The sequence below is a fragment of the Simochromis diagramma genome, unplaced genomic scaffold, assembly GCF_900408965.1.
Source record: "Simochromis diagramma unplaced genomic scaffold, fSimDia1.1 OVJJ01000746.1, whole genome shotgun sequence".
NCBI classification, from domain to species: Eukaryota; Metazoa; Chordata; class Actinopteri; order Cichliformes; family Cichlidae; genus Simochromis; species Simochromis diagramma.
This window is the reverse complement of record NW_024386757.1, coordinates 3,246,806-3,271,903: the sequence shown is the minus strand read 5'-3', so window position 1 is coordinate 3,271,903 and position 25,098 is coordinate 3,246,806. Positions and strand designations below refer to the sequence as shown.

Genomic DNA, 25,098 nt, shown 5'->3' with positions numbered 1-25,098 from the left:
CACCGGTATCGGATAAAACCTAAACGATACCCATCCCTAGCCCTGACACCAACTTTCATGTTCACTGCCATTGTTCTAATCAATTAACAGCTGTCATTATGTGTAGTTATGCCCCTGTATGATGTTGGGGGTCATTCTGAATTGATTCCAGGAAACATTAGTGGAGCACAGCACCTATACTGCGATGCTTTAAATAAGCCTTTGTGTAAATTCACTGAGGAATAGTGAAATATCAGTCAAATATGCACACAGCCACACAGTGTAGCTTGATGCTAGGGGTGTGTGTGTAGGAGGAGAGCAATAAGGCTGCAATAAGAGGAAGGGGAGTGAACAGAGGAGGGTGACGACCTGCTAAATCACAGCCTTTCTAATAGATTCATTCGCAATCTTCTGCTCCTTAAATTAACTCCTGGAGAGAACAGAGGGGATGTAATACACAGATGAGCAGCAGCGCCATGTCCCCTGATAATTCCCCAATATAAACTTTCACATGATATACAAAAAATGTCATATTTTTTGTGTTAAAACTGTGTGTTAAATTCCTGAGTACACAAATAAGGCCAGGCATGTCTGAAAACAAGATTTGCTTGTAAGCCTCTGATCATTATTTAGTATCTAAAAACAAACAAACAAACAAACAAACAAACAAAAAAAAAAAAAAACTTCAAAAACCTCCAAAGCAACACAGTACTTGGCAAAATATGCAAACGTGTTGATGTGTTTCAAACTCTTTCTATAGTTTAATGTAGGCTCTTTCTAGAAACATACTGGAAAAGTAAATGAAGACAACTGCCAAGAACAAAGAACGGCCGCACACTGAAAAGATCTGTCAAAGGGATGTGGTTTATCGATTACAATGTTTCCTTTTTATCTTATCTTCATTAAGTAACAAAGAGACACACATATCAACAAATTTAACACAGGAGTCGATGCCGAGTCAAAACAGTTTGCCACAACTAAACAAATACTTATAGTACAGCACGGATCGGAAATGTTGGGATTTTATCTGCACTGCGACCACGGCTGATGTTGCGTACTGATACCAAGACTTTTTGTATTCGTACTGATGGTATTTTGTATGTTTTGGAATAAGATATAACATTAGTTCTGCCTACATTTGAAGTGACACATTTCATATCCAGTATGGTTCAGACATACTGGATATAGGATTTCTAAGACTGATACCGATATTTGGTGATTAAAAATGTCACTATTCCCATAAATCGGCTAAGTTTTTTTTCCCCCCCACATACGATTGTTAAAATGGCTAACCACTGAGTATAGGCTGCCTTGGAAATATTAAGCTGTCTGCATGTGATTCACTGTGAGTGGTTTTGGTATTTTGCGAATGCATAATTAATCCACCCTCTGAACCAGAAAACCTTCTGCGCTGATCACGCGTGTTTATCTGCTACCAGATAAGGAAAAATATGGCTCCATCGTTTGGATATCACAAGGAGGATGTTGAACAAAATCTGGTAATTTGCAAAACATGCCATAAAACTATTATTATAGTGAGTTTGTGGCTTCGTTGTTTGTGTTTAGGCACATTTGGCAAAATTATGTAACTGCTCTTTAATTGTTTGTCGTTTTTGCTGTTTGGTGGTTGTAGAAATGGTTTATATGTGCTTTTAGCTGAGGTTTCTGTGGATACCACACATGCTGATATTTACATAAACTCACAGAGGCTTAAACTGCAGCTCACCCCATTTGCCAACAGTACCGGAGATGCTAGGGCTCAAGACATTTTGTGATATATATTGTATCGCAATATAGCAAAAACATATTAGATATTCCTCATATCACCCAGCCCTAATTTCGACTACTTTTTTTTTTCCCCCCCAATCTCATTGATGTTGAAGATGCAACCTCCAAAATTACAAATGCCTAAACATTAGCAAATAGCCAATATCAGACTATAATATTGGCCAGTCGATAAATTAGTTGGGTATAATAAAACAGATGCGGTATTAAGAATACACATAAGTGACTATTTTTAAAAGGTTTTCTTCATAGTCTCTTCAGCAACTGTGTTAGTGTTTGCAATTAACGGAAGTAAAGATGAACACTGGAGGCTTTTAGAGGAAATGCTATAAGTGCACAATACAGACTTTTGAATGGTACTTGTGCCACATGCAACATCAATTAAAAGCTGAACATCAAAGACTGCTGGCTCAACAATGCATTTGCACAAACACAATAATGCTTTAAAAAAAACAAAAAAAACCACAAGTAATCAATGTCAGAGATTCATTCCCACTTAGACACATTATGTTAACACAATCTTCCTCTTACTGTTATCTACTGCTAGCTAGTTTATTGTGATGGTGCTGTTTTTTATTATGTTGCTCTTTTTTTTGGTTTGCTTTCTCTTCTGTTTTTTTTTTCCTCCATACAGGTGATCCAGGTGTTTTGTTTGTTTTTCTTTCTTTCTTCCCCCCTTTCTCACAGTCTCTTCTCCCCTTTGGTTTTCTTTCTCTCCCTCTCTTTCTTTCATTCTTTCTCCCTGTCCTATCCCCCAGTCATGTCTGTCCCGTTTGTAGCAACCGAAAATAAAATAAAATTCATAATTATAATGAAGGTCAATCAAATGGACCAATATGGCAAGGCCATGATGATCCACTTGGTAAAATAAATCCGCTTGGCATCTTTCTTGGCCTTAAGACAACAATTCTGATGGCTAAAGATCCAAACGGGACACAAAAAACAAAACAAAACAAAACAAACAAAAAAAAAACCCACAATCTTCCTCATTATGAAAAATACCACTAATGAGGCAAGAGCCATTGTTGTTTTTTTAAAGACAAGAAATAATGTAGAAAAAAAAATGCTGTGCAATGGCAAGCTTGGGCTGCAGCAGTGATACAGTGTTGGATAGTAAATACAAGAATTTGGTGCAGGACTGAAGAAGGACATTTCCCACATGCTTGATGAATTACAGAGTTTAACAGCAAACAAACAGATAATGCATAAGGGATACTTTAAAATCATTCATACAAAAAAAAAAAAAAAAAAAAAAAAGTGTAGTCCTACGCAAGCTCAATACTTTACAGTTACTCCTCTAAAACCAAATGAGGTGCCCAGTGGGTGGCCATTCACGTACTTAATTCAAGTGGTCGGAAGAAAGTACACGCTACTCTAATTTCACTACTAATTATGGTTGTGGAATTGCCAAAGTGGGAGTGAAAAGCATCATGTAGCCAAGGGGCAAATTCTAAAAAACTTGGCAGGATTATTCCAAGGAGGAGATGAAATGATGCTCTTCACAGTGTAGATGTTCTGCTTTTGTGGCAAAAAGAGATCAGTCAACTGCTATCGTGAAAACACTGGTTAAAACACAAACAGGTGGAATCCAAAATGGTAGCGTTGACAGGAAACGAGTAGCTATACAAATAGTGAACACAGCAAATCCATCATCTTTAACCTGTGTGTGGTGACTTTTGAAGATGATGTGCATCTGTTATTATAACTGCAGCAACTGATGCTGCATGCTACACGGCAACTAAAATTGTCATTTGAAGCTGAGATGAGGCTGTAACAGCATCAACCATTTTGCCTGGTGCGATGGCTACAGTGTGTTTGGTGTTAAGTCAGTGAGGAAGGCCGACATCCTTATTGGGTTAGCTGGATTGTCCTCTCTAGGAAGTGAATAAGGGTGAGCTCATATGGACAAACAGCTGTAGCCCAAGTGGACCCAACATTACAGCACTGACCAGTATAGTCTGGTACCAGATGAGACTAACAGTGTTTGGGACTCCAGTTCCAGATACTTCCCTTGGACTTTCAGGCTGATGAGCACCGTCTACCTATTATTCTATATAAGTAATTATTCGGATTTTAAAAATGCAATGGCAGTTACCTGTTGGTGGTAAGACTTAACTCCCTTGCACTTTCCCTCTCTTTACACACTGAACTGATGTTTGCTGTACATCAATTAAAAGCTAAACATCAAGTTTTCATTGACATTGCAGATCAGAATATATATCAGAACAGACCAGGCACAAAAGCCGGGCTCCCTTTTCTTCATCTGCAACTCATCAGATTTGCACATGAACCTTTGAGGGGGGGAGTATCAATCACTCCTTGATTCTGTATCACTATTCAGTCAGAACAAACTCTACTGACTCTGAATCCACTCAGACTTAACAGAGCCTGATAAAACAATGACATCTCACTGCATTGTTCTCTGGGAGAATGCAAAAACACCAGTCTAAAGACCCACGCACTCTCTATTCCAGGTTCACATTGAAGGCTTCAACTGGCCACTTTAGTGTTTTTATCAAGTCAATATTTAGTGAAAAAAAAAACCCAGAATGGACTTTTTTTTTTTATGTTGGCGCAAATAAGAGTAATTTCCTTATACTACAGCTGCACAATTATAACTTACTAACAAAGTATCTCTCAAACAATTTATGCTGTAGTCTGGAGTGCTGCTAAGAGATCGTCCAGCTGGCTGGGTGAGGCTCCCTCTTTGGCTGTGTCTGGGCTTTATTAACGGGACAAATAAGCAGGCCCTCCCCCGCTGCTGTACAGCCAGGACTGTCATGGCTGTATGCCTGAGCAACAAGCCAGGGTTAGAGGAGAGAGGACTTGCTGGCCTGGTTAGTCCCGAACAAGCTGTGTAAGGCCTGCTTACAGAGCTGAAAAAGTGGCAATAGGATTTATGCTGTGAACTATTCATGACTCACTGCCCATCTTAGTTTGGACCTGAAACTGCAGAAAAACCTGAGTAAAATCAGTGTCATTTTAAACTTAACCCCAATTTTAGTGAGTCTCATTTCCCAAATGTAGTCAAATGTATTTATGATGGTGAAGCAGGTGAACACCATCCAATCCATTATTCCTGGATCCCAGTTTCGTGACTGAAAGCAGATTCGGCTTTGTATTTCTCTTTAATGACCACTTTGTAAGCAGCGTGTCCCCATCACTCTGCTGGAAGACTGATGCAGATGCCTCAATTTGAGCCAAGCTGAGCAGACAGACGGCACAGCAGAGCTGGTCATCTGAGCAGACAGGTTGAGTCTTACCAGATGGTGACTTGGAAGGTGCTTCATGCAAGACCTTCGTGAAGCAGACAAAACAAGGCTACACTGATCTTTACAAATATGAACAAGGAAATTGTTGGCCCACATATGATCAGATTGCCCAGACCGGTCTTCCTGTCATTCATTTCTGATATGATTCCTGTGTGCCTGGCCTGGCTGGTGAAAACAGAGCGCAGATGGAGGCAGCAGACTCCACAGATTTGGACTGGGTAACAGATGGATCAAAAGCAGGATGGACAACTTGAGCAATGCCACAAAAAACAGGAGAATGATGGGCTTCTCTTCTGGCAATAAAGTCAAAATGTGCAACCTTTAAACAGCCATAATGTGTAGCATACAGGGACTGTGAATGAAATCCCCATCAAAGTAGACAAAGACTGAATACCCAATTTATGTCAAGCTCTAAACAAGTGTGCATAACACAGTACTGAATGCCTACCCCACAATCCTGAAGGTGAAGTGAAGTCTAATTAGGTGATTACTACTTTTCTCCTCTATGCCTGTATGTGTTCAAATCTGTTTTTATATTTATAAAAAGGAACTAGTTCACTTGGCTGCAGAGTTGCCCAGCTGTAGTTCAATCCGGTCTTTAAGTCTGACATCATTAGCCGTGACTGGGTCCAAACTCCGCTGCAGGTCCCCAAGTTACACGATCACTGCGGCATCACTGAGAGTTAAAAACTGTCTAAATCCTTTCACCTGTAATAAAATGATCAGCGTTGCTGCTCTACCAGGTGTAACAATTAAGTTTACCACCCAGGCATCTATGAAAAACGAATTTATGAAATTTAACGGAGTTAGACGTTAGCAGGAAGTTAGCTCGCTAGATTCCATCTAAATATAATATACCATGTTCTGACAGAGATTTCCAAAACAAATTAAGACGTACAGCTCTATTGCCATTTCCGACATAAATGAAGACAGGAAAGTAAACAGCAGTGACATTTGTAGGGTTACTAAAGTTTGGCTAGCTGTTATGTAATGATGTGCTACGTGATCACTAGCGACACAGCTATGTTAACATAATATTAACAGTGAAGCTGTAGGATGAACGCTAACTTTTTTCCATTCAATAAAAGTTAACGCAAGGGTTCCCGAAGGTTTGGGACAAATGCAATCGTATGGCAGGACCAAACTTCAGTCGGGAGAATAACAGATAATCCATCCACAATACGAGGTTAGTTATTAATATACTGCTGCATGGCCTGGGCTGCAGTTACATTGTAAGGTTTTAAAAACTGAGCTTTAAAATGATTAGCGGTAATAAAAACCGAGAGAGGCCGACAGTGATCACTGACTGTTTTTAGGGGCTTGTTGAGATTAAATAGAACAAGATACAAAGCATTAAAACATGTAAGAAAACACAAAAGCCTTATTAAACGCGCAGTAGTTTGGGCCCGGAAGCAGGATTTATCACGTCATCACTTAAAGACCGGATACAGTAAACTTGTGGGATACACCATCAGTGTGACATGATGTTTAAATTGGTCAGCTTGCTGAAGGTTGACAGCAGCCATCCCACTTTCTGTCCCGGTGAGGGCATAGTGTGTGTGTGTGTGTGTGTGTGTGTGTGTGTGTGTGTGTGTGTGTGTGTGTGTGTTTGTTTATTGTGTACTACCTGTGAGGTCAGTAGTACACAAACCGACACATGCCGTGGCTTGGCTGAGGCATGGGACTGGGACAGATACATGAAAATGTGTTTGGTGCATTGAGGTGGGTTTTTACTCTGTGACAGCGATCTTTGACAGCCAAAGTGCATCATTCACATTAATCTATGGGAAGAGTATGTATGCGGCGAGTGAGACATGACCTGCATGAGAAGCACAGCGCGGTCTAATAAAAGGACGCAGGCTGATATCAAAACAGACATGACAGCTTGAAACTGTGGCTATGGGTCAGCACACTAGCCATTGCTCCCGTGCTTGAGGCTACCTTGACTCACTGCAGTTCACAGCTGATACATGTTGATGCTAAAAAAGAAAAATATCATCTCAGATCAGGTTTTCAGATGAACTTTCCAAATGTTGCCACAATCTATATCTGTGCTTTCTGAAAATCCTTAACTTCCTGGAATTATGTTTCACAGAAATATTCCACAGGCTCTTACACTAATAGCAGTGCACTTATGTTTTGCTGTCACAAAATCTAACAAATCTGACAAAAAAAAAAAAAAAAATCTGTGGCTTTGCAGCACTCAGTCTGGTACAAGCAAAGTACAAGCAAAACAAGTAATGAAGTTCAGTCCTAAGAAAGAGCGTGTGTGCTCAGTAGGGATGCCACGATTAGTCGACTAGTCACGATTATGTCGACTATCAAAATCGTCGACACGTCGTTTGAAGCTTTGTAAGATCACAAAAGACGCAGGAATAAGTAGTAGGATTTAAGAGTGTAATAACAGACTGAAACAGAAGATGGCAGCACTGCAAGTACAAGATTGTCAGCTGCCGTTAAACCCCGAAGAAGAAGAAGCTGTGTCCCAGAATTCATAGCGCAGCCCAGCTCAGTTTACAACAATGGCGGCAGCTAGTTAGTTTTAATATTACTCTTATTATTCTTTCTGGGTCACAAAATAAACGTTTAACATATTTTCAGGCGAGAATGTAGCTGTGTAAACCTCAAATATCTGCTCAGTTTATCAAGACACCACATATTTTCAAAAGCGCGCCGACGTTTTCAGAGACGTCTGTTACCCACTAGCTCGATAGCTAGCCGGGGGCAAGGTTCACTAAAGCCCGTGAGAACATCGGACTCCCGGCAAATCGTTTTCAAACCCACCGCTGTCTTTCGCTACTCAGGTTAAACATATATAAGTCACTTAGATAACTTCAAAATGTTATTGTTTGGCTTTTTTTAGTATTTTATTTGTTCCTGAGTAAATCGGTTTGGCTGAGATTAAAGTTATAGTTTTTACTAGAGATGGACCGATCCGATATTACGTATGGCGTAAATTACTGGATCGGATATCGGAGAGAAATAAAAAATGTAATCCGATCCATTAAATATATATATATAAAAAAAAAAAAAAAAAAAAAAAAAAAAAAAAAACACCTCACAAAACTTGCGCCATGGCGTAACTCAGCTCATAACCGTAGCACTCGGAGCAGTATGCCTCACGTGATAGAGCGGCTGTGTGTATTTGTAGCCTCGCTACCAATCCGGCATTTCATCTTCGAGGAAGTGATCCCAGAGAGAAGTAAAGCAAGTGTGTAAGTTCATCTCTGAATGTTTGTAAAGCATTCCCATGTTAAGCTTAACAATCGATATATGGAGCGACTACCTCTTCTCTCTCTCTCCTGCTGGTACTTCAGTCGTGAAACTGATTAATGATCAGCTGATCGGCTTTTCTGTCAGGACTCCGTCTCTCTTCTTTGTTTTTGGCCCACTTTGCACCAGAAAGAGGAAACCAGCGGCTGAACAACAGCAGCACGTTTAAGCTTGATAATCTGTTGTTAGAATTTATTTAATATTAGTTTCTACATCAGGATCCTTTTCTACGCAGCTGACCGCTGGTACCTGTGCAGGGGCGGATCTAGCAAAGTTTAGCCAGGGGGGCCGATAGGGCATTAACAGGGAAAAGGGGGGCACAAAGACATGCTTTTCTTTCTTATTCTCGTTTAAAATGTCTAGCTTTTAATAAATAATTATCTGAATCTTACACCCAAAGTTTTAATCTGATGTAAAATGTATAGAAGTCCATTACTGTATATAGTAACTGTTAAGTCTAATATACCCTAGTAAGCAATAGTACTTTTTCCTTTGGAAAGATACCATCTGTGCAGTCTGCAGTTCTGTTGAAGAAAGATGTTGAATCTATTTAATTATTCTTGAAAAATAATTTATTTCTGTGCATTTTTTTTTTTTCCACACTGCATCAAATTAAAGTTGATTAAGTTGATTAAGCATCATGAGGTGGAGGGTGGGGGGTGGTTCCCTATTTTTTTTTTTTTGCTGGGAGTTTGCAACCCTATTAGTTAGGTTGCTTAATATTTCTGCTAAGTTCTCTTTAAAATACCAGAATAGGGAGGATGGAGTAGGTTTAAGTTTATTAGATTGATCAGTGTTGCTGAACTATGAAATATTTTGGGTGCAGTGTATTTTTTACATACAGGTATAACAGAATAGCTTTAGTGCTGTTGTTTATTTAAACTTGAGTATGAACTTATACAAAATGCAGCAAGATATTAAAAAAACAGTTTTATTAATTTAAAAAAAAACACACTATATCGGATTCATATCGGTATCGGCAGATATCCAAATTTATGATATCTGTATCGGACATAAAAAAAGTGGAATCGTGCCATCTCTAGTTTTTACACAGCTGAATAAACATCAAGCAGACAACTGATTATCAGAAGTGTGAGATGCTCGAGAATATACTCCTGTGTCCCGTTATATTTTAGATATCAAGGAGTTTATTAAACTTCACCGAAACAATCCGCAAATTTCATTAAAATTTAATAAACTATCATCTTGTCTTTATTTTTAGTTAGCACATACCGTAAACACTTAAAATTGCAAGCTAATGATAGTTATATAAGAGAAGATGCATGCTGGTGCAATAAGCTGTACGTTTTACGTCCAATGGATGCATGATCTGATTAGTCGACTAATCGCAAAAATAATCGGTGACTAGTCGACTATCAAAATAATCGTTTGTGGCAGCCCTAGTGCTCAGTCAACTTTCCTGGGATAAAAGAAAAAGACAGGGGGGGAAAAAATCAGTTCACGTCAAAGAGTTCACAGCCTGCATGTCTCTAGTCACCTGAGTAGAGTCAGAGGAAGGGCAGCGAAGATATGAATCAGTAACAATCAATGTAGAGAGGAGGTCCATCGCAGAGAACAATGTGCAGAGAAATGCTTTTCTTTTGGTCTTATGGAGCTTATTGTCAGAGCAATTGATAAAAATCAATTCCATTTATGACAGCTGACATACATCTGGTAAGGATCCACTGTTATTAAGAAATTAAAGCAAATAATACCAACAAAATAAACAACAAGCATGTCATAAATTATCAGAAACTGCCATGAGCAGGTGAAATGTCTGATACAAAAATTTACAAACATTTTAGAAAACCACTTGAAACTTGTAGAACTAATATGGATACAGCCGGAGGGCCAAGAAAGGCAAAGTACAAGATCTGAGAGAGAGGCCAAAGAAAAACTAGAGTGTGGACAGAAACAGACAAGAGACAGACAGAGAGAAAAACAGTGCAAAGAGAGTAAAAGTGAGAGTCAGAAGAAGAAAAAGAAAAAAAAAAAAAAAGAGTAATCAGAAAGGGGGGTGCAAAGAGAAAAGAACAGTCCATCCAGTGGGAGAGTAATTAGCAGGCTGAGAGTTTACAGGAAGAACCCTGTGAACTAGGACACTTTATTCCCACATATCCTCAGCTGAACTCCTCCTCAAAACAGAGAGAAAGGGAGGAGGGGAAAAAGCAGATCTCTTTGGCAAGAGCACTGTGCATAAATATGGGGAGCATGAGCGTAGGCCATGTAGGAGGAAGCACAGCCGGGGGGGGGGGGGGGGCAGGCCAGGATCAGGGCAGGAGGTGCACACACCAGCAGAGCCCTGACTCCTGGAGCAAAACAAGAGGAGGAAGAGGAGGAGGGGGTGAAAATGTAGGAGCAGTATAGTGCAATTAGGCTGCACCAGCATGCAATGCTTAATAAAGAAAAAAAGTTATGCAACAGAGGAGAATTGAAATCCAATTAAAACCTGGCTTCACTGCACACAATCAATCATAGAGGAGAGAATTTATATTTATTTTTCTACTCATGTTCCCTGTCAAAGCAGCTACCCCACACCCCACTTCCACAATGAGAGGTGCAAAAACTACAAGAAAAACTTTTATTCGTCTGTTCTGTAGTCTTAACTAGACATGTGATGTTGATTACTGATACATATTTTGTATTTGACTCTTGCTTTTTGTTTTGGGTTTCTTTACGTAAAGCATGAAGTCCAAGTAAAGCCCACTGACCCCTCTCAATTAGCTCCTGCCAATTTAGATCTCCACCACTTTATGCTCAAGCAAGCAAGTGTGTGAGGCAACGAGATGAAAAGAGGATGTGGCTGTTGAAGGGAGAGTGAGATTTAAAGTTGTGTGTGTGAAGCTTTGAGTTCACGAGGACAATGGGAAGGGGATGGGAGAGTTGACAGGGTGAGAGAAAAGGCCAAACTTGCTCTGGTTGTAAACACTGCCTCCGTGTGTGAGGTGAAGCGGCTCTCCCTCAGCGCCACTCCAGGACAATCTGAGAGCAGAGAGGGAGGAGGTGGGAAGGACAGCGGGCAGAAATGAAAGGAAACGCTGATGTGATTCAGGCAGAGAGTGAAAACCCTCGAAATTAGGAGAGCACATCGAGGAAAACAAAAGAATGTAAGGGGCAGCAGTAGAGGGAGGAGGAGGAGAGCAAGAGGACGACAGAGAGTCAGGAACCATGACAAGTGGAGGGGAAATCCTCAGAGCGCCTGCAGCTATCAGGACACACATGGAAGGATATTCTCATTCTCTCACTCACACACACACACAAAACATAACAGCAAGCACAACTCTTTGAAGGTGAACACAAAGACAGTTGGGTTGTAGCCACTATATGCAACTATTTAACACAACTCTAAACGAAGAGTGAATCATTAGGGGATATCTACTATGTAAGGACCTACGTGTTGCATTTTACAGGCTGAAAGAAATAGTCAGGTGCAGTTTTTGGCTTTTTGACCTGAAACCATCTTTACATGAATTACATGTGAAATACTCAGCCTGCATAGAGTGTGCAGGAGGAAGCATACGCTACACCCACTATGTTGCTGTTAAACAATGGGTGTAGTGGGATGGACACAAATGGCCATTATGGGGACTTTGTACTAGAAAGCTGACAAGTTAAAGACCATTTAATGTGTGCTTTGACATTTGCATTCTCACATACAACTCCACCAGGTGACGTTTAGAAAAGTTCAGGCCTGTAGTAACTGTGAGGAAATGGCTTTATGGTGACAAGAAGGCTTCTGAACGCTGCACAGCAGTCTCTCTTCCTACTGACAGCCCAAAAGAATGTGATTCCTCCTAAACCAGTGTGTCACTTTTTGCTTTCCACAAAGGTTGAACTAATTAGAATCGAGAACATTTAGAGATCTCATTCAGTGTATTTTGGGACTTTAGACTACATCGCCACCTACCTTCTAAACACGTAAACGTAAAACGGCAAAGTGCTGTTCTAGAAACAAGTCTTGTTATTCAGCAGAAGTCATGTCAGGCACTTTGGCTACGTTCACACTGCAAGCGAAAGCACATTAAATCTGACTTCTTTGACCCTATGCGTTTGAAAATATCAGATTTATGCTGTTCAAATCCGACCTAAGTCACTTCCGTATGTGGTGCTGAATCCGATACATATCTGATGTTTTAGAAAGCGACTGCTGTTAGAATGGTCATTGAATCAGTCTTTTACATCACTGACACAAGACAGACACCAATTATCTGCGCCGGAGAAGACAAACGAGAAAGCATGGTGGCCATTGTTAAAGCACGGGCGTTTGCTGTCACATTTTATTTGTAGTGTGAAAAACCAGACAAAAAAAAAAAAAAAAAAAAAAAAATCGGAATTGAGCATTAAAACCCGCAGTGTGATTTGGACAATCATTTCGAAACGTCCATTACCAAAACTCATGCACAGAACTGCAGGTCAAATCTCATTTAAAAATAAAAACCAACAGTTTCAGAAACGTCTGCTGACTCATGCAGGCTTTTTTCCCCGTTTTAAATTATATATGCCTTTCACCATCTTTGCTGTTGTGGAGTTCGACCAAAGACTTCAGTGCAGGTTTCTTAAAATGCCGTGTCTCTCTTCTAACATTCTTGCTGTTAATCTTATGTGGGCTGTGGTCAGCTTGTGCAGCTGAACACTGCAGCTGCACAACCCCTGTGTGTGTCCAGAGAGGCTCACTTATCAAAGGGCAGCAATCTCAAACCAGACAACTGAAATGATTTCCAAGCACTGCCTGCCCTTAAACCTCACTCATTTATATCCAGTGTAATGAATAGGGTGAAAAATGTATTGATTACTAAAGAAAAAGAAAAATTCAGACAGCGGATGAATTGAGGGCTGCACCAAGTCGTAGTATATGATCAATTTTGACTATTTTGAATGGTTTTAAACATGCAAAGCTACTTTAGTAGACTCTAATAATAAAAATGTTGCAGCTGGATACGACGAGTTTAACAAAACAATAAAATATGAAAAGAAATCAAAATGAGACTCCATTTCAGGGAAATGGGAGAAATCCTATAAACAGTCGGATTACAGCGAGAACTGCAGAGAGATGCTACAGATTTCATAATGAGTCTGGGGAGAACTGGCTAGAGCCCAGTGGTTGCCACGGTGCTAGAGGATGCTGTTTGCGTGTGTCCAGAGCAGCTCGGTTATCAGAGGGCAGCAATCTCTCGCCAGACAACTGGAGTGATTTCCAAGCGCTGCTTGCCCTCCTTTTCTCAGCTCTGACGAAATTTGATATTCACAGCATGTCTTGCTCTTGCCACACATCACGAGAAGCAGGGACGGCAGCTCAGCTGCTGCATTGGGCGAGCGAGGCTCATAAATGCCTATTCTCTCTCTTTCCTCCTCTCTCTTCCTCTCAGCGCCATCCCCCTCTCCTCCCACTCGCTCGACATAACACAGGGACAGCCATAACGGCACATGCAAACACACCAAATTGCAGCTGAGCTATAGCTATGATGGCAACAGATTACAGTCAGAGAACAGAGAGCAGGTCTAGACACAGTTCCTCGAGGAACAAAAGGTTTTAAGTTCTCAGATGGGAGGCTGTGTGTGTCTGCCACAAATGCAGAACCACCTCACAAACTGGAGACACTCAGCATGCACTTAGAAAGAGTTGATGACCAGTTAAACAACAGCAACCAGAATGTTGTCTAGTCACACAGAGACAGGGCTCAGTCACATTGCAAACACACATGCCCTTACATATGTACATACAAGCTAGGCTATTTTTAGAGCTTGGCTTGCAAAATGTCCCTCCCCCCTCCCCTTTTTAATAAGCCTGCCCTCAAAATGACTGTACAGTGCTATGGAATTAAAAATTGATCAAAAAGAACCATTTCAGTTGGAGCTGTGCAGTTGTGTATGAAAAAGACAGCAAGACTGTTTTTTGTTTTTGTTTGCTGTTGTGGGGGTTTTTTTTGGCTAGATGATTTTGATTCGTGTTGTTGGTTTTTTTGGAGGGGGGGTATCAGGAACACCAGTCTTTGCACAGGTGGCAGAATCCACTCATAAAGAAAATATGCTCTGCAGCTAAATACAAGCAGATATTTGAAGCTTAGAAAACAACATTCAATTCCACTTTACTTTCAGTGTTAATATGGCCCATTTTATGCCATAAAAGAACTGGCTACAATCAGCAATCAGCCAAATACCTACATCTTTAGGAACCAGTTGTGTCCCCAGTTCCAGCACCACCCTGATGCAGCAAACTGACTGTTTCACAGAACCATCTAAGAAGTCATCCTTGGAAATTCAGTCAGTGATTCAATGAACCACATGTCTATTACTGTTTACATCCTTAATCAGCAGCATACTTTGCTTTAATATCGATGAAGTAAAACCCTGGAGTTCTGATACAACTGATACTACGACAGCACTGCCATTAACCTCATGTCATTCACATTGGTTCTGAGTTTCAGGTCACCTGCTATATTAACCCAACGACAGCATGAAGAGGAAGCAATCCAGTAACAATGCATTTGTTAACCTCATTCATCTTCAGGTCAGTGAGTGGCCACCAGTGGATGGATATCAGCTGAATAGATAAAGCTGCATTAAGTCGTAGCATTTGCACATTTCACAGAACCGTTTTTATATATGTAAACACAAGAATTAATTCACATTAGCTAACTGAATGGCTCAAGGTTTTGCCTTAAAATTTCCTGGTGTTTAAGATCAGGGTAAACTTGGTCTTGTCTGTCGGCACATAAGAGTGGCTGTAAAAAACAAACAAACAAAAAAGCCCAAATGTACAAACTCTAAATCTGTTGGAAACACTGAATTGAATCCAGTCTGAGTTGTATAAAAACTAGCACCGACCAAAACAACACAATTGGCTTACTGACATTGCAGAAGAATTTAGTTGTTTATATCCTTCCATCCCATCTCACTGGACCTGATCTAGGACTCTTGGCAGAGAAGTATACTGCATTACGTGATCCCAAAGCCAAACTATAATTCAATTACTACAGACAAACAGACAAAAAAAAAATCCTGTAAATTCTATCACTGAACAGAAGGTTAATAAGAAAGCTTACACGCTGAAGCAACAGGAGGCTACTCCACCCCGAGCTGCAGATATACCCATCGCTACTGGTACAAACTTATCTGCTTTATTTGACTTTGTAAGTGCATGTGCGTACACCCAACCAACACACACATACGCACGCCTCATTAATATCAATGCTGAATGGCATAGCATGGTAGGTTCAAAGCATTCCTCCCTCCCCCCCACCAGCAGTGATTCAAGCTTTCTTCGGCCTGCCAAATTCTTTCACTCTTTTTCAACAAGGTCTTAATCTGCCTTGAAATGCTGCAGAGTTCTCTTGCAGTAGTGCCAGTGGCCCTGAGGGAACACAGAGTGGGAAGTCTCCCACTCTCACAGGCTGGGTGCACAAAGCAGGGCCCACCCTCTCTCTCCCTCCCCTCCTTTGAGGGGACAATGGTGCAGGGAAAGAGGAAGAGACCGACGCTGAACCGAGGGCCTAAAATGACCCAACAACACGTGCCAACATGGTCCCTTTTCAGACCACACAGAACCACATTAAAGAAACAACCTGCTTTGAAAAAGAAGACATGGTGCCATACTGAAGAACTTGCCCTTCTTTTGCACTTTACATTAAATGTTGTTTTTTCTTTCTCCATAGAGCCAAACTGAGAGGCGACAACTGCCTGTGAGCCTACCTCTCCTGCCTCTCTAGTAGGTATCCATCTCGTCACAGAGCTAAATCACATTACCTCGCTGGCAAAGCCATCTGGCAGCTTGTGCAGCTACAGAAAAACAACAACAACAGCAGCAGCACCACCAAGGCCTCGCACTGTCACAGCCTGCGTGCCCTACTGACTTGGAAAACAGACAGGCCGAGTGTTCTGATAAGAAATCAGATTGAAGAAAAAAAATTGCTAACACACCTTTACAGAGAGCACAACAAACAGGGAAATGCACAGAAAGACATTTTTACTTGGTGCTGACTGCTTGCCTTTACAATTTTAACAATCTGTGCTGCAGATGTGCTAATATTCTATAACTTACAAAAATCAAACATGAGACAATTGGAATAAAGTGATTACTTCTTAGCTTTCCTTATTGCTAAGAAGCCATCTTTTTGGCTTGTATAAATCCTACATGGGTCTCCCCCGACATACCAGCAAGCTTCCTGCAATTTAGAAGCACATTATCTTTCCATATCTCTCTTTTAGTTGAATTACAGAGAACCTCCTTAAAACGTTGCTCAAATAATGCATGCTGTAATGGTACAGCCCTTGTCAGGAATGTTAGAAGGCAGTCAACATGTGTGTATTCCATCTGTGTTAACTTTGGCAGTGCTGCTGGCTTCACTGGTTAGAGAATGAGAGGAGACAGCAAAACAAAGCTTTCCAAGTGCTTACTGTACTGCTGCATACATGTCTGTGGGAATGACACTGAGTTACAGTGGCAGCCGAGCAGGTGCTTTAAACTCACCGTGAAGGAGCACACGCTGAAGATAGATTCTTTTTAGTGGATCGATGCAGCATTGTGAAAAGAATATTAGGGGGAGGGGTGGCAGGGTCAGACTTGAACAATAGGAACTACAGTACTGATCTAACCTGTGGGGCGAAAAAGAGATATCCAGCAGCTCTGGGTGTTAATGTAAAGTCACCTCTACTACCTCAGCATGAATCGAGGTGAAAGGGAACAGAATGTGTTGGGGACAAAGTATGCTGCAGTGTCAGGCTTGTGCCCTCGACAGTGATGAGTTCGGTTACCCACAGAGAAGCCGGAGGGAGCTATTACAGCCATCAATCAGGTTGTCGCAGCAGCAGCAGCAGCAGCAGCAGCAGCAGCAAGGACACTGAGGGAGCCTCTGTACACTCACAGCTCCTTCAAGACAAAAGCAGACCAAGCTGAGGAAACCCCTCATCCAGATCCTCATCAACTGAACCACTCACTGCAAGTCACACCTCGACTTTCTCTTCTCCATATTCCCTGTCTTGTTGCTCTACTGTCCTGCCAATCAAGGCACAAAAACCACTGCCTGTCACCGTGTAGTCACGACTGACTGCGGCTGGTTACTACAACTACTCTGATAATCTTTGTCGAGTTCCAAGTACACTGCAAAGAATTTCAACCCCAGGGGCATTTCAGATGTTTACTACTTTGAAGTGAATGCTTGGAGCTTTCTTTGGTTAATTAAGTTGCATGAATTGTATTTGTTTAGTGTTTTCTGGAATCACATAGAAATTAAAGGCTGACACAGCATCGTAGTCGTGTTACATTCATAACCATAAAACAGTTATTTTGGTCAATTTAATGTGTGAGCCATATGCTGGATTAGATGCGGTGCCTTCCACTTATTGAGCATTTTAAAAAAATTAAAAGGATCTGGAAAATTGCCAAATGTGAATTACACTCGAGCAGTAACACATCAAAGTTGAATGACTTCATCACCTCTGGCTAGATGTTGCTCATTAGCTGCATCTATCCAGCCTTTCTGTCTGTATTCCACCACAAAGACCAGCTGTGGTACTCTGGCATTCAGACAGAGACAAACTCTCCTCCGTATCCATATGTGATGCTCACAGGCCTATGTGAACTGGAGTCAGAGGACTTTGCCTAGGGCTGTGCGATATGACGAAAATCTTATATCCCGATATAAGACATCTATCATCCCGATAACGATATAAATCACAAAAATTTAACATTTTCTGTAAAATCTGTGAATCTCAGGCACCTCGTCTTGCGTGAAGTGTTTCCAGCTGGGCGTCGTGTACCTGGAGTCGAGTGTTTTAACCAATGCATGAAACTATACATTTTTAGACATAAGTTGTAACAGCCGCCGTTTTCTTTGTGAGTATTTATAACACGGCGTGATGCAGGGAAAAGCCTGTTCTAATGTTTGAGTCTAAGGTTTATTTGTTAGCGCCTGACGGCTCTTTTTTGCTTCTCATCCGTAAATACTCCGCATACTCTTTCACGTGATTCAGTTTATTTTGAAAAGTCTCAACAGGATCTTGAGCTTTATTGTGAAAGGTTTATGTGGAAAATAAACAAGTGGACACGCGATGGTTTTACCGTCGCTGTTGCTAATGACAACGCATAAAAACAACCGCCTGTCCGTCCATATTTTGGTTATATTAAATATAAGCGAAAGAGAGAACTTTAAGAAATTAATATAGCCACTACAGTGACCATCAAAACGATGAAAAAAAAAAATTGCCGTAAACAGTTTATTTTGCGACACCACGAAACAAACAATAGTGTAAAATTAAACGATAGATGTTTTTATATCGTCATCAGATATATATTGTTATATCGAACAGCCCTAACTTTGCCTGTTTACTTATTAAAGCTCTTCAGCGTGGCTCCCCTGACTGCTGGTTAAGTCCCTCTGAAACCAGACAGAACACCCCAGAGAGGATGTCAGTAGGCCGCTTCAATGGAGATGTTACAAAAATGGTAGTACTACCAGCAGACCATGGGTACAGAGCAACTGCTAGTGTGGTGACTTGCCTCTGGAGTGAACTGAAAATGTGCTACAACTAATGTGCATGTGCACACAAACAAACACACACATTCGTTAGTATGCGAGAGACATTTTCCAACAACTGTTAAGTCATCTACAACCATAGATGGACAGATATGGAACAATTATAAATGCAAATCTGTCCTCAGAGAAGTTAGTCCTGGTTACAGACCTAGCAGTGAGTTAAGAGTGGAAGCCAATGAAACAAACACAGGAGGCTGGGCTTTGTCACTTCATATCAATGGCAGGCATGGAGTAAATCTTTGGAAACAGTCACATTCACTTCAATAAAGAATGACACACTAATAGTGATGATAGGGAAAAATGGAATTGTGGAGAGTTGGGGGGAGTCCTGAGTATTGTGATTAACCATTCATCCACCAACGAAGTCAATGTTGTGGAAACATTTGACATCAGATACGCGATCAGAAGAGTCAATAAGTCAAACCAAAACATATAACTTCTAATAGCATTAGTCATACAGGATTTATAGATTAAAAATAATAACATACCTTTTTCTTAAAACATTAAGTCACTGTACATGCTCTCCAAACATACTTGTAAAAAGTAACTGCCAGTACTGCCAAAAAAACCCCAAAAAACCCCAAACACCTCCTTTGTCCTCTGCATGTAGAACATCAAGTATTTAATTGATTTTCAAATGAACAGTAACTCTGTGTCCCCACATTGAAAATACTCTAAAATGTTTCTTCCTCTATTGAAGATTCAAAAAACCCTGACAAGAAGCCGGGCCTCATCTGAAGGGAAGGGGGAAAAAAAAAGAAAAAAAAAACATCACAGGAGGAGGATTAGTGCAGAGCAGCCTTCGGTCTTCTTTTGTGTTTCTACTCTATCACTATGGTAAACCTGCACTTAAGCTTAAACAAAAGTGTAAAATCAGTGGGGGAAAAGAACGAAAGGCAACTCCAGAGAAAACCTGTCAACAACTAAACATCTTAATCATACAATAAGTGAACCCTGGTTCGACAGAAAGACAGGAGAGTAAACAGTAAAGGGAACAATGACCTTCTGTTTAATGAGCCAATCTCCTTTCTAGTCTGCCCATTATCCTATTAATGGATCAGGAGGAATTCCTTCAGATGGTATTAAGGGTTCCCCTGGAGAGTGCTAAACCTGGGAGGGAAAGGGCCAGAGTAGAGGAAGAGGCCCTCATTTTTACCACCCTCTGGGCTTCAATGCTTGGCCCTCTCATTCAGGTCAATTGGTCATGCACTTTCTCCCCCTCTCCGCTCTCATGTGTACCCAACAAACACTCTAGTGTACACATCCAAGCGATGAACCAAAACAGCGTGCCTCCTGTTGCCACGAGGACCAGGCCCCGTCAGCGTATCTAGATCTAGCTTGTCAGCTTCAAGCCTGGAGATGCATGCCCTTAAAAGGTTTCCGGCACCTCAACAGCACCAATAACTTTTATAACGAAAGGATTCCTTGTATTGTCTTCCTCTTGAGCTAAACCAAAGATGGGCATGCATGTACAGTATGTGTGCTGCAGAGGCAGGACAGTCTCTGAATGCTAACAAAGAGTGGGGAGGGGGAAAAAAGCAGGAAACTTGGCATCAAATTACACAGTGGGAGTGTGCGTTGCTTAGGTCAGGGAAGGACAGGAAATATGAGGCCTGGGGTTGTGGAAAGAGCCACGTGGTGTGGATGCGCTGTTGACCGCTTACACCAGAGTAAACACGCTAATGATAAAGGCACATGAACAGTCTGAGGAGTCAACGCAATGAAACCATAAAAGGCAAAGTGAAATCTGAAGAAGGAAAAAAAACAAAAACTTTCTAGTAGGTGTGGCTTGTTTCTAAGCTGCAGGAAAGGAAAGGAAGAAAGAAAGAGATCCCTCTCCACTTCAATGCTTTCCAGATGGTGATGTAATTTCAAATCTGAAAATGTGGCCACACAACTGATACATAAACTGAACGAGAGAGGGATCCAACTATGAGAATCTGCAGGGCATCGACCGCAATGCACAGACTGCAGACAAGATACTCTGTCATTACTGCAAGTGGAAACAACACAGAGCCCGATATTCAAACTGCAGATACAACACGCACAGCAGAGAAACGAGGCTCGTTCGTGTGCTGCTGAACCTGTAAGGACTCAATCAATGAAAGCTCTTAATGCTCCACTGGGATCCTCGCTTTTGTTTCACTGCTGCATACTCAAGAATGTTAACCAATCAGATAGGATCAGAGGCATAGGCATTTAGACAAGTGTGTTGGCAAACACACGTGGGTCAAACCAACCGTATCGACAAACCATCATTGTTATGACAATTATGTAGCTGGCTCTTTTTCACTGCAGACATTTGTGCATGTCAGAGCAGGAAAAACACAAGTGGAATGTGGCTGGATATTATTCAGCTGAGTGACCTGCACCAGTGCACTTGTGTTTGCTACAGGTTTTTTGGCAAATAAGAAAAAAGAAAAAAAAACTGTACCATTTAGTTGTTTTAGTGTACACCTCCCTTCAGATGCATATTTTTGCACACGTGTGTAGCCTCCTAAATCTTCCAACACCAAAAACATTAATATATTAATATATTAGTTACTGTCAACCACATTTTATTAAGAGGCCATCAAATTATGATGACTTCTTACAACCCAAGGTAACAAAGACTTATCTGACAGGAAGCCTAGATTATGCAGTTCACTATCACAGTTCATATCAAACAGAAAGGGGAAATAAAATTGTTTATGACAAAAAAAATGTTTAAAAATTACTTAAATGAACCATTAACGTTCAAACAATGGATCTGCTTATCACTATCATTACTACTACTACTACTACTACACTTTGAGACGAGAAAAAGGTATTAATTAATAACATACACAGAACAGCCACAACAACTGCTTTGACTTTGTGCCACTAAAATAGCTCTTCCCTCCATAACGTACACAAGACGTCTGGGTGTCAGGCACTGAAACATTGGAAGCAAATTCTCTGGATTCTGTGGTTTGAAGAACCTCCATGGAACGGGCTTGTTCTCTGGTGGAAGTTGATTTGGATAAGGATTTGGGGAGTTCAGGGGCCGGGTCAACACACTGGTCTCTTCATGTTTGTTGTGCAGATAACTGTCCTGCTGGAGGATACCGTTGGTGGATAGAAGTCACATTATCTGAGGCAAGTTGGGTGGTAAAAATCAAACTACCATCCACATGACTGGCAGGATGCAGGGTTTCCCAGCAAAACAATGAATGTTATCCACACCACCAGTCACTTCAGGTTTTAATATTGGACCTTATCATTCACACTAAAATCAGCGCATGCCTCTGCTCTAAGGATCGCAACACTGTGTTTATTGAACTGTGGTACTTTCTGATCAACATACAGTACATTCACCTAACAAGCCATCACTGCAGTTTCTGGGTCTGTATACTCAATTTGCATGAGAAGCACTGCATGTGAACGTGCAGACCTGAACACAAACAGGGCCAAACCACAGCAGACACCTTCCTCACCATGACCCGCTGTTCTCCCCCCCCCCCCCTCTGTTGTAAAGCCTTTAATCCTCACTGAGGGCACATCCTGCGTGACGCTGCTCCAGGTCATCCTGCGACCCAGGAGCACTGATTGGGCGAGGGGGCAAGTGTAACTCACTATTTCCCCCCCACTGGGGACAAACCTTGCTAAGAATATCTATAGTCACTACACTGCAATGTGTCTTCACCCATCAAACAAGGTTGAAGAGAGGGCACAGTGATTGCCGGAGGATTTGGCACAGGTTGCTAATGCTGTGCCATTGTACAGGAAAACCATTCTTTTGTTTTGTGGGGATTAAAGTGGCCAGAATGCCTGGCTGTAATGGCTTTACCGAAGAGCAGGGCATGTGGCACAGTTCAGAAAAAACACACATCTACAATAAATATCTGCAACACATTTGTCCTGTATATTTTATCTAAAGCAGCACCTGCAAGCCACGATAGTTACTCCACATACTGTAGGGGTCTTGTCCAGGTTTGTAGCGCTGAACATTACACACTCACACAATGCATGTTCCGTTTTGTATACAATGACAACCTCTGTTGTCAAGGCTATCAATGTAAAGTGACGACTGCCCTGCTTTATCAACACATGATACAGTAATTATTCTATACATTTTTCTTCCACCATATAATACTGTCACCCATTTTACAGTTAGGCAACAAAATGGTGTTTATCCTTTCAACCCCCCCAATAATAAAATATAAATAAATATATATATATATATATATATATATATGCGCATGCCAGCCACACTCCACAGGTTGCTATAAATACAATAAAAGCATCGCAGGGGAAAAGGTACCAGTTTCCCTGAATGCCACATGTGGCAGACAGAGACACAAGCGGAGCCCCACGGACGAAAAGGTGTCCGCCACCGCACCACGATGGAGCGAAAACAAAGCACAGCGGAGGGCTCCCACTGCTGCAACAGGGCTGCATGCCGCGTTGGTAAAACGTGTCAACACCCTACAACATCTTCCTGTCACATACATAAAACACCCGTTAGGTTTCCTCTGAACAATACAGCGCGGATGTGTTTGTGCGCGCGTGTCCAAACAGCAGCAGCAGCGAAGGCAACAAACCTGTGACACGCCGCGTGCAGCAAGCTTTAGCTTACTGAGGAATCAACGAGAATAAAACACAGGACAAGGCTAACCTGCTGGTGTTGCTCCAAATATCCGCACCACCGGCACTTTCTTCACGTCGCTCTCCCTGAATTCAGAATAGCAGACGTCCAGGTCTTTAATGGGACTTGTCAGGTAGTAGTCTGCGGTGACGATTCGTACAGCAAACATGACTGCCGCGTCCGTCAAATAAGCCAAAAAACTTTAGCTGCTAGGAGTCCACAAGATGCAGGGACCACGGTGGCCAGTCGATACCAGCCGAAGACTGCTGCTGTCACGGCGGTAACACAACGGCAGAGCGGAGGTAAAGCCCAGTTGTGTCCCATGGAAGAAGGGGAAAAAAAGAAGAACGGGAAAAAACGCGAACAAAGATTCCCGTTGGCTACAACGCTTCCCGAGGTGCCGTCGCCGTTAATGTCCAGCTGCAGCCACGGAGAGCTAAACTCGACGGTGGCGGGTTGTTAACAGGCGCTCCGCAGCTGTCAGCTTCATGTTTTTAGTAGTGATTGCGGCTGTCCCGTGATTTTAGCTATCTCTGTGGTGTTGTAAGCCAGGAGGACATTCCTTCCAGTATGTAACGTTATCTCCCGAAATCACCCCTCAGAACTAGTCCCAGCCAGTCCGCTTTTCTCAGGTAGACCCTCAGTCTTCCTCTTGCTCCCTCTTCTTCCATATCAGGCTAGCCCGCGTTAGCTAACCTTTCACAAAGCTACTCAAAATCCAAAGAGTTATACTTCCGTGTGCACACTTCAGAATAAAATGATTTTTGACTAGTCCAGCGCAGTGATACAAGACACTGGAGTGAGAACAACCATTTTATTTTGAAAGGCTCAGCCATGGCATACGTTGTTTATGGGCTACGTAACCGGGAGGCATACATACTTGGTTTTTTGGACCATCTCTCCGGCTAAGCGCATTAGGCCACAAAGCTGCATCTGTTTGGAAATTCCCATCATTCAAATAAGATTATTCCGCCAGCAGGAGACAGAATGTGCTATCCCTCAGCTTCTTAGTGTGTAATGGTTGCAGAAACCTTCAGGTTAGAACGTTTTATGTGGTGAGTTGTCCTAAAAAATACCCTTATAAGCATGTCACAAATCAAATGCACGAAGTCACCGGTTCTATCCTGTTACATCCCGATTGACATTTTTTTTTTAAAATAATATAAATATGAAAATAGACGCAATTTTTGCTAATACAGATCCAAGATTCAATATTTGTTTTTACAACATAAGTGACAGGAATTTATTTTTTTGAGCTCGCATTGTTAGGTGAAACCTTTCACCTAACACTGTAGAGTACTTAGCACCACAAACAAACATTGGCAAGAGCATTGTTATTATAGGTGTTATATCATTACACTGTGTAGGTATGTGTGAATTAGGGGAAAGGGTAATATCCTATTTATCTTATTGTGAGGAAGGAAAATTATCCTAATAAGACGAGGATGATGATTACATGTCCCGTCTGTGAAGCATTTTTGAGACTTTACATGGTACATTGACCTGTACAAGTCCAATTGACTTGACTTGACTTTAAGTTATAAGGGGTAGGAGGAAGTATATTTCTGAGTCATATGAGAACAATGAGCATATGAAGTTATAGCTTATGAAATGTCTCTTCTTTTCTTTTGTTCCAAACAGAAAAGAAGAA

At 41.5% G+C, this 25,098-nt stretch overlaps 1 protein-coding gene across 1 annotated transcript in view; it reads right to left on the bottom strand.

Moving 5' to 3' along the window:
• The window catches only part of rev3l (REV3 like, DNA directed polymerase zeta catalytic subunit), a 79,241-nt gene extending 55,053 nt beyond the window's left edge, over window positions 1–24,188 (bottom strand). The window contains exon 1 of the mRNA XM_040027909.1: window positions 23,478–24,188. Coding sequence (XP_039883843.1) covers window positions 23,478–23,616 — 139 coding nt within the window. The 5' untranslated portion in view covers window positions 23,617–24,188. The remainder of the gene's footprint in view (window positions 1–23,477) is intronic.
• Between the last annotated feature and the right edge of the window lie 910 nt (window positions 24,189–25,098).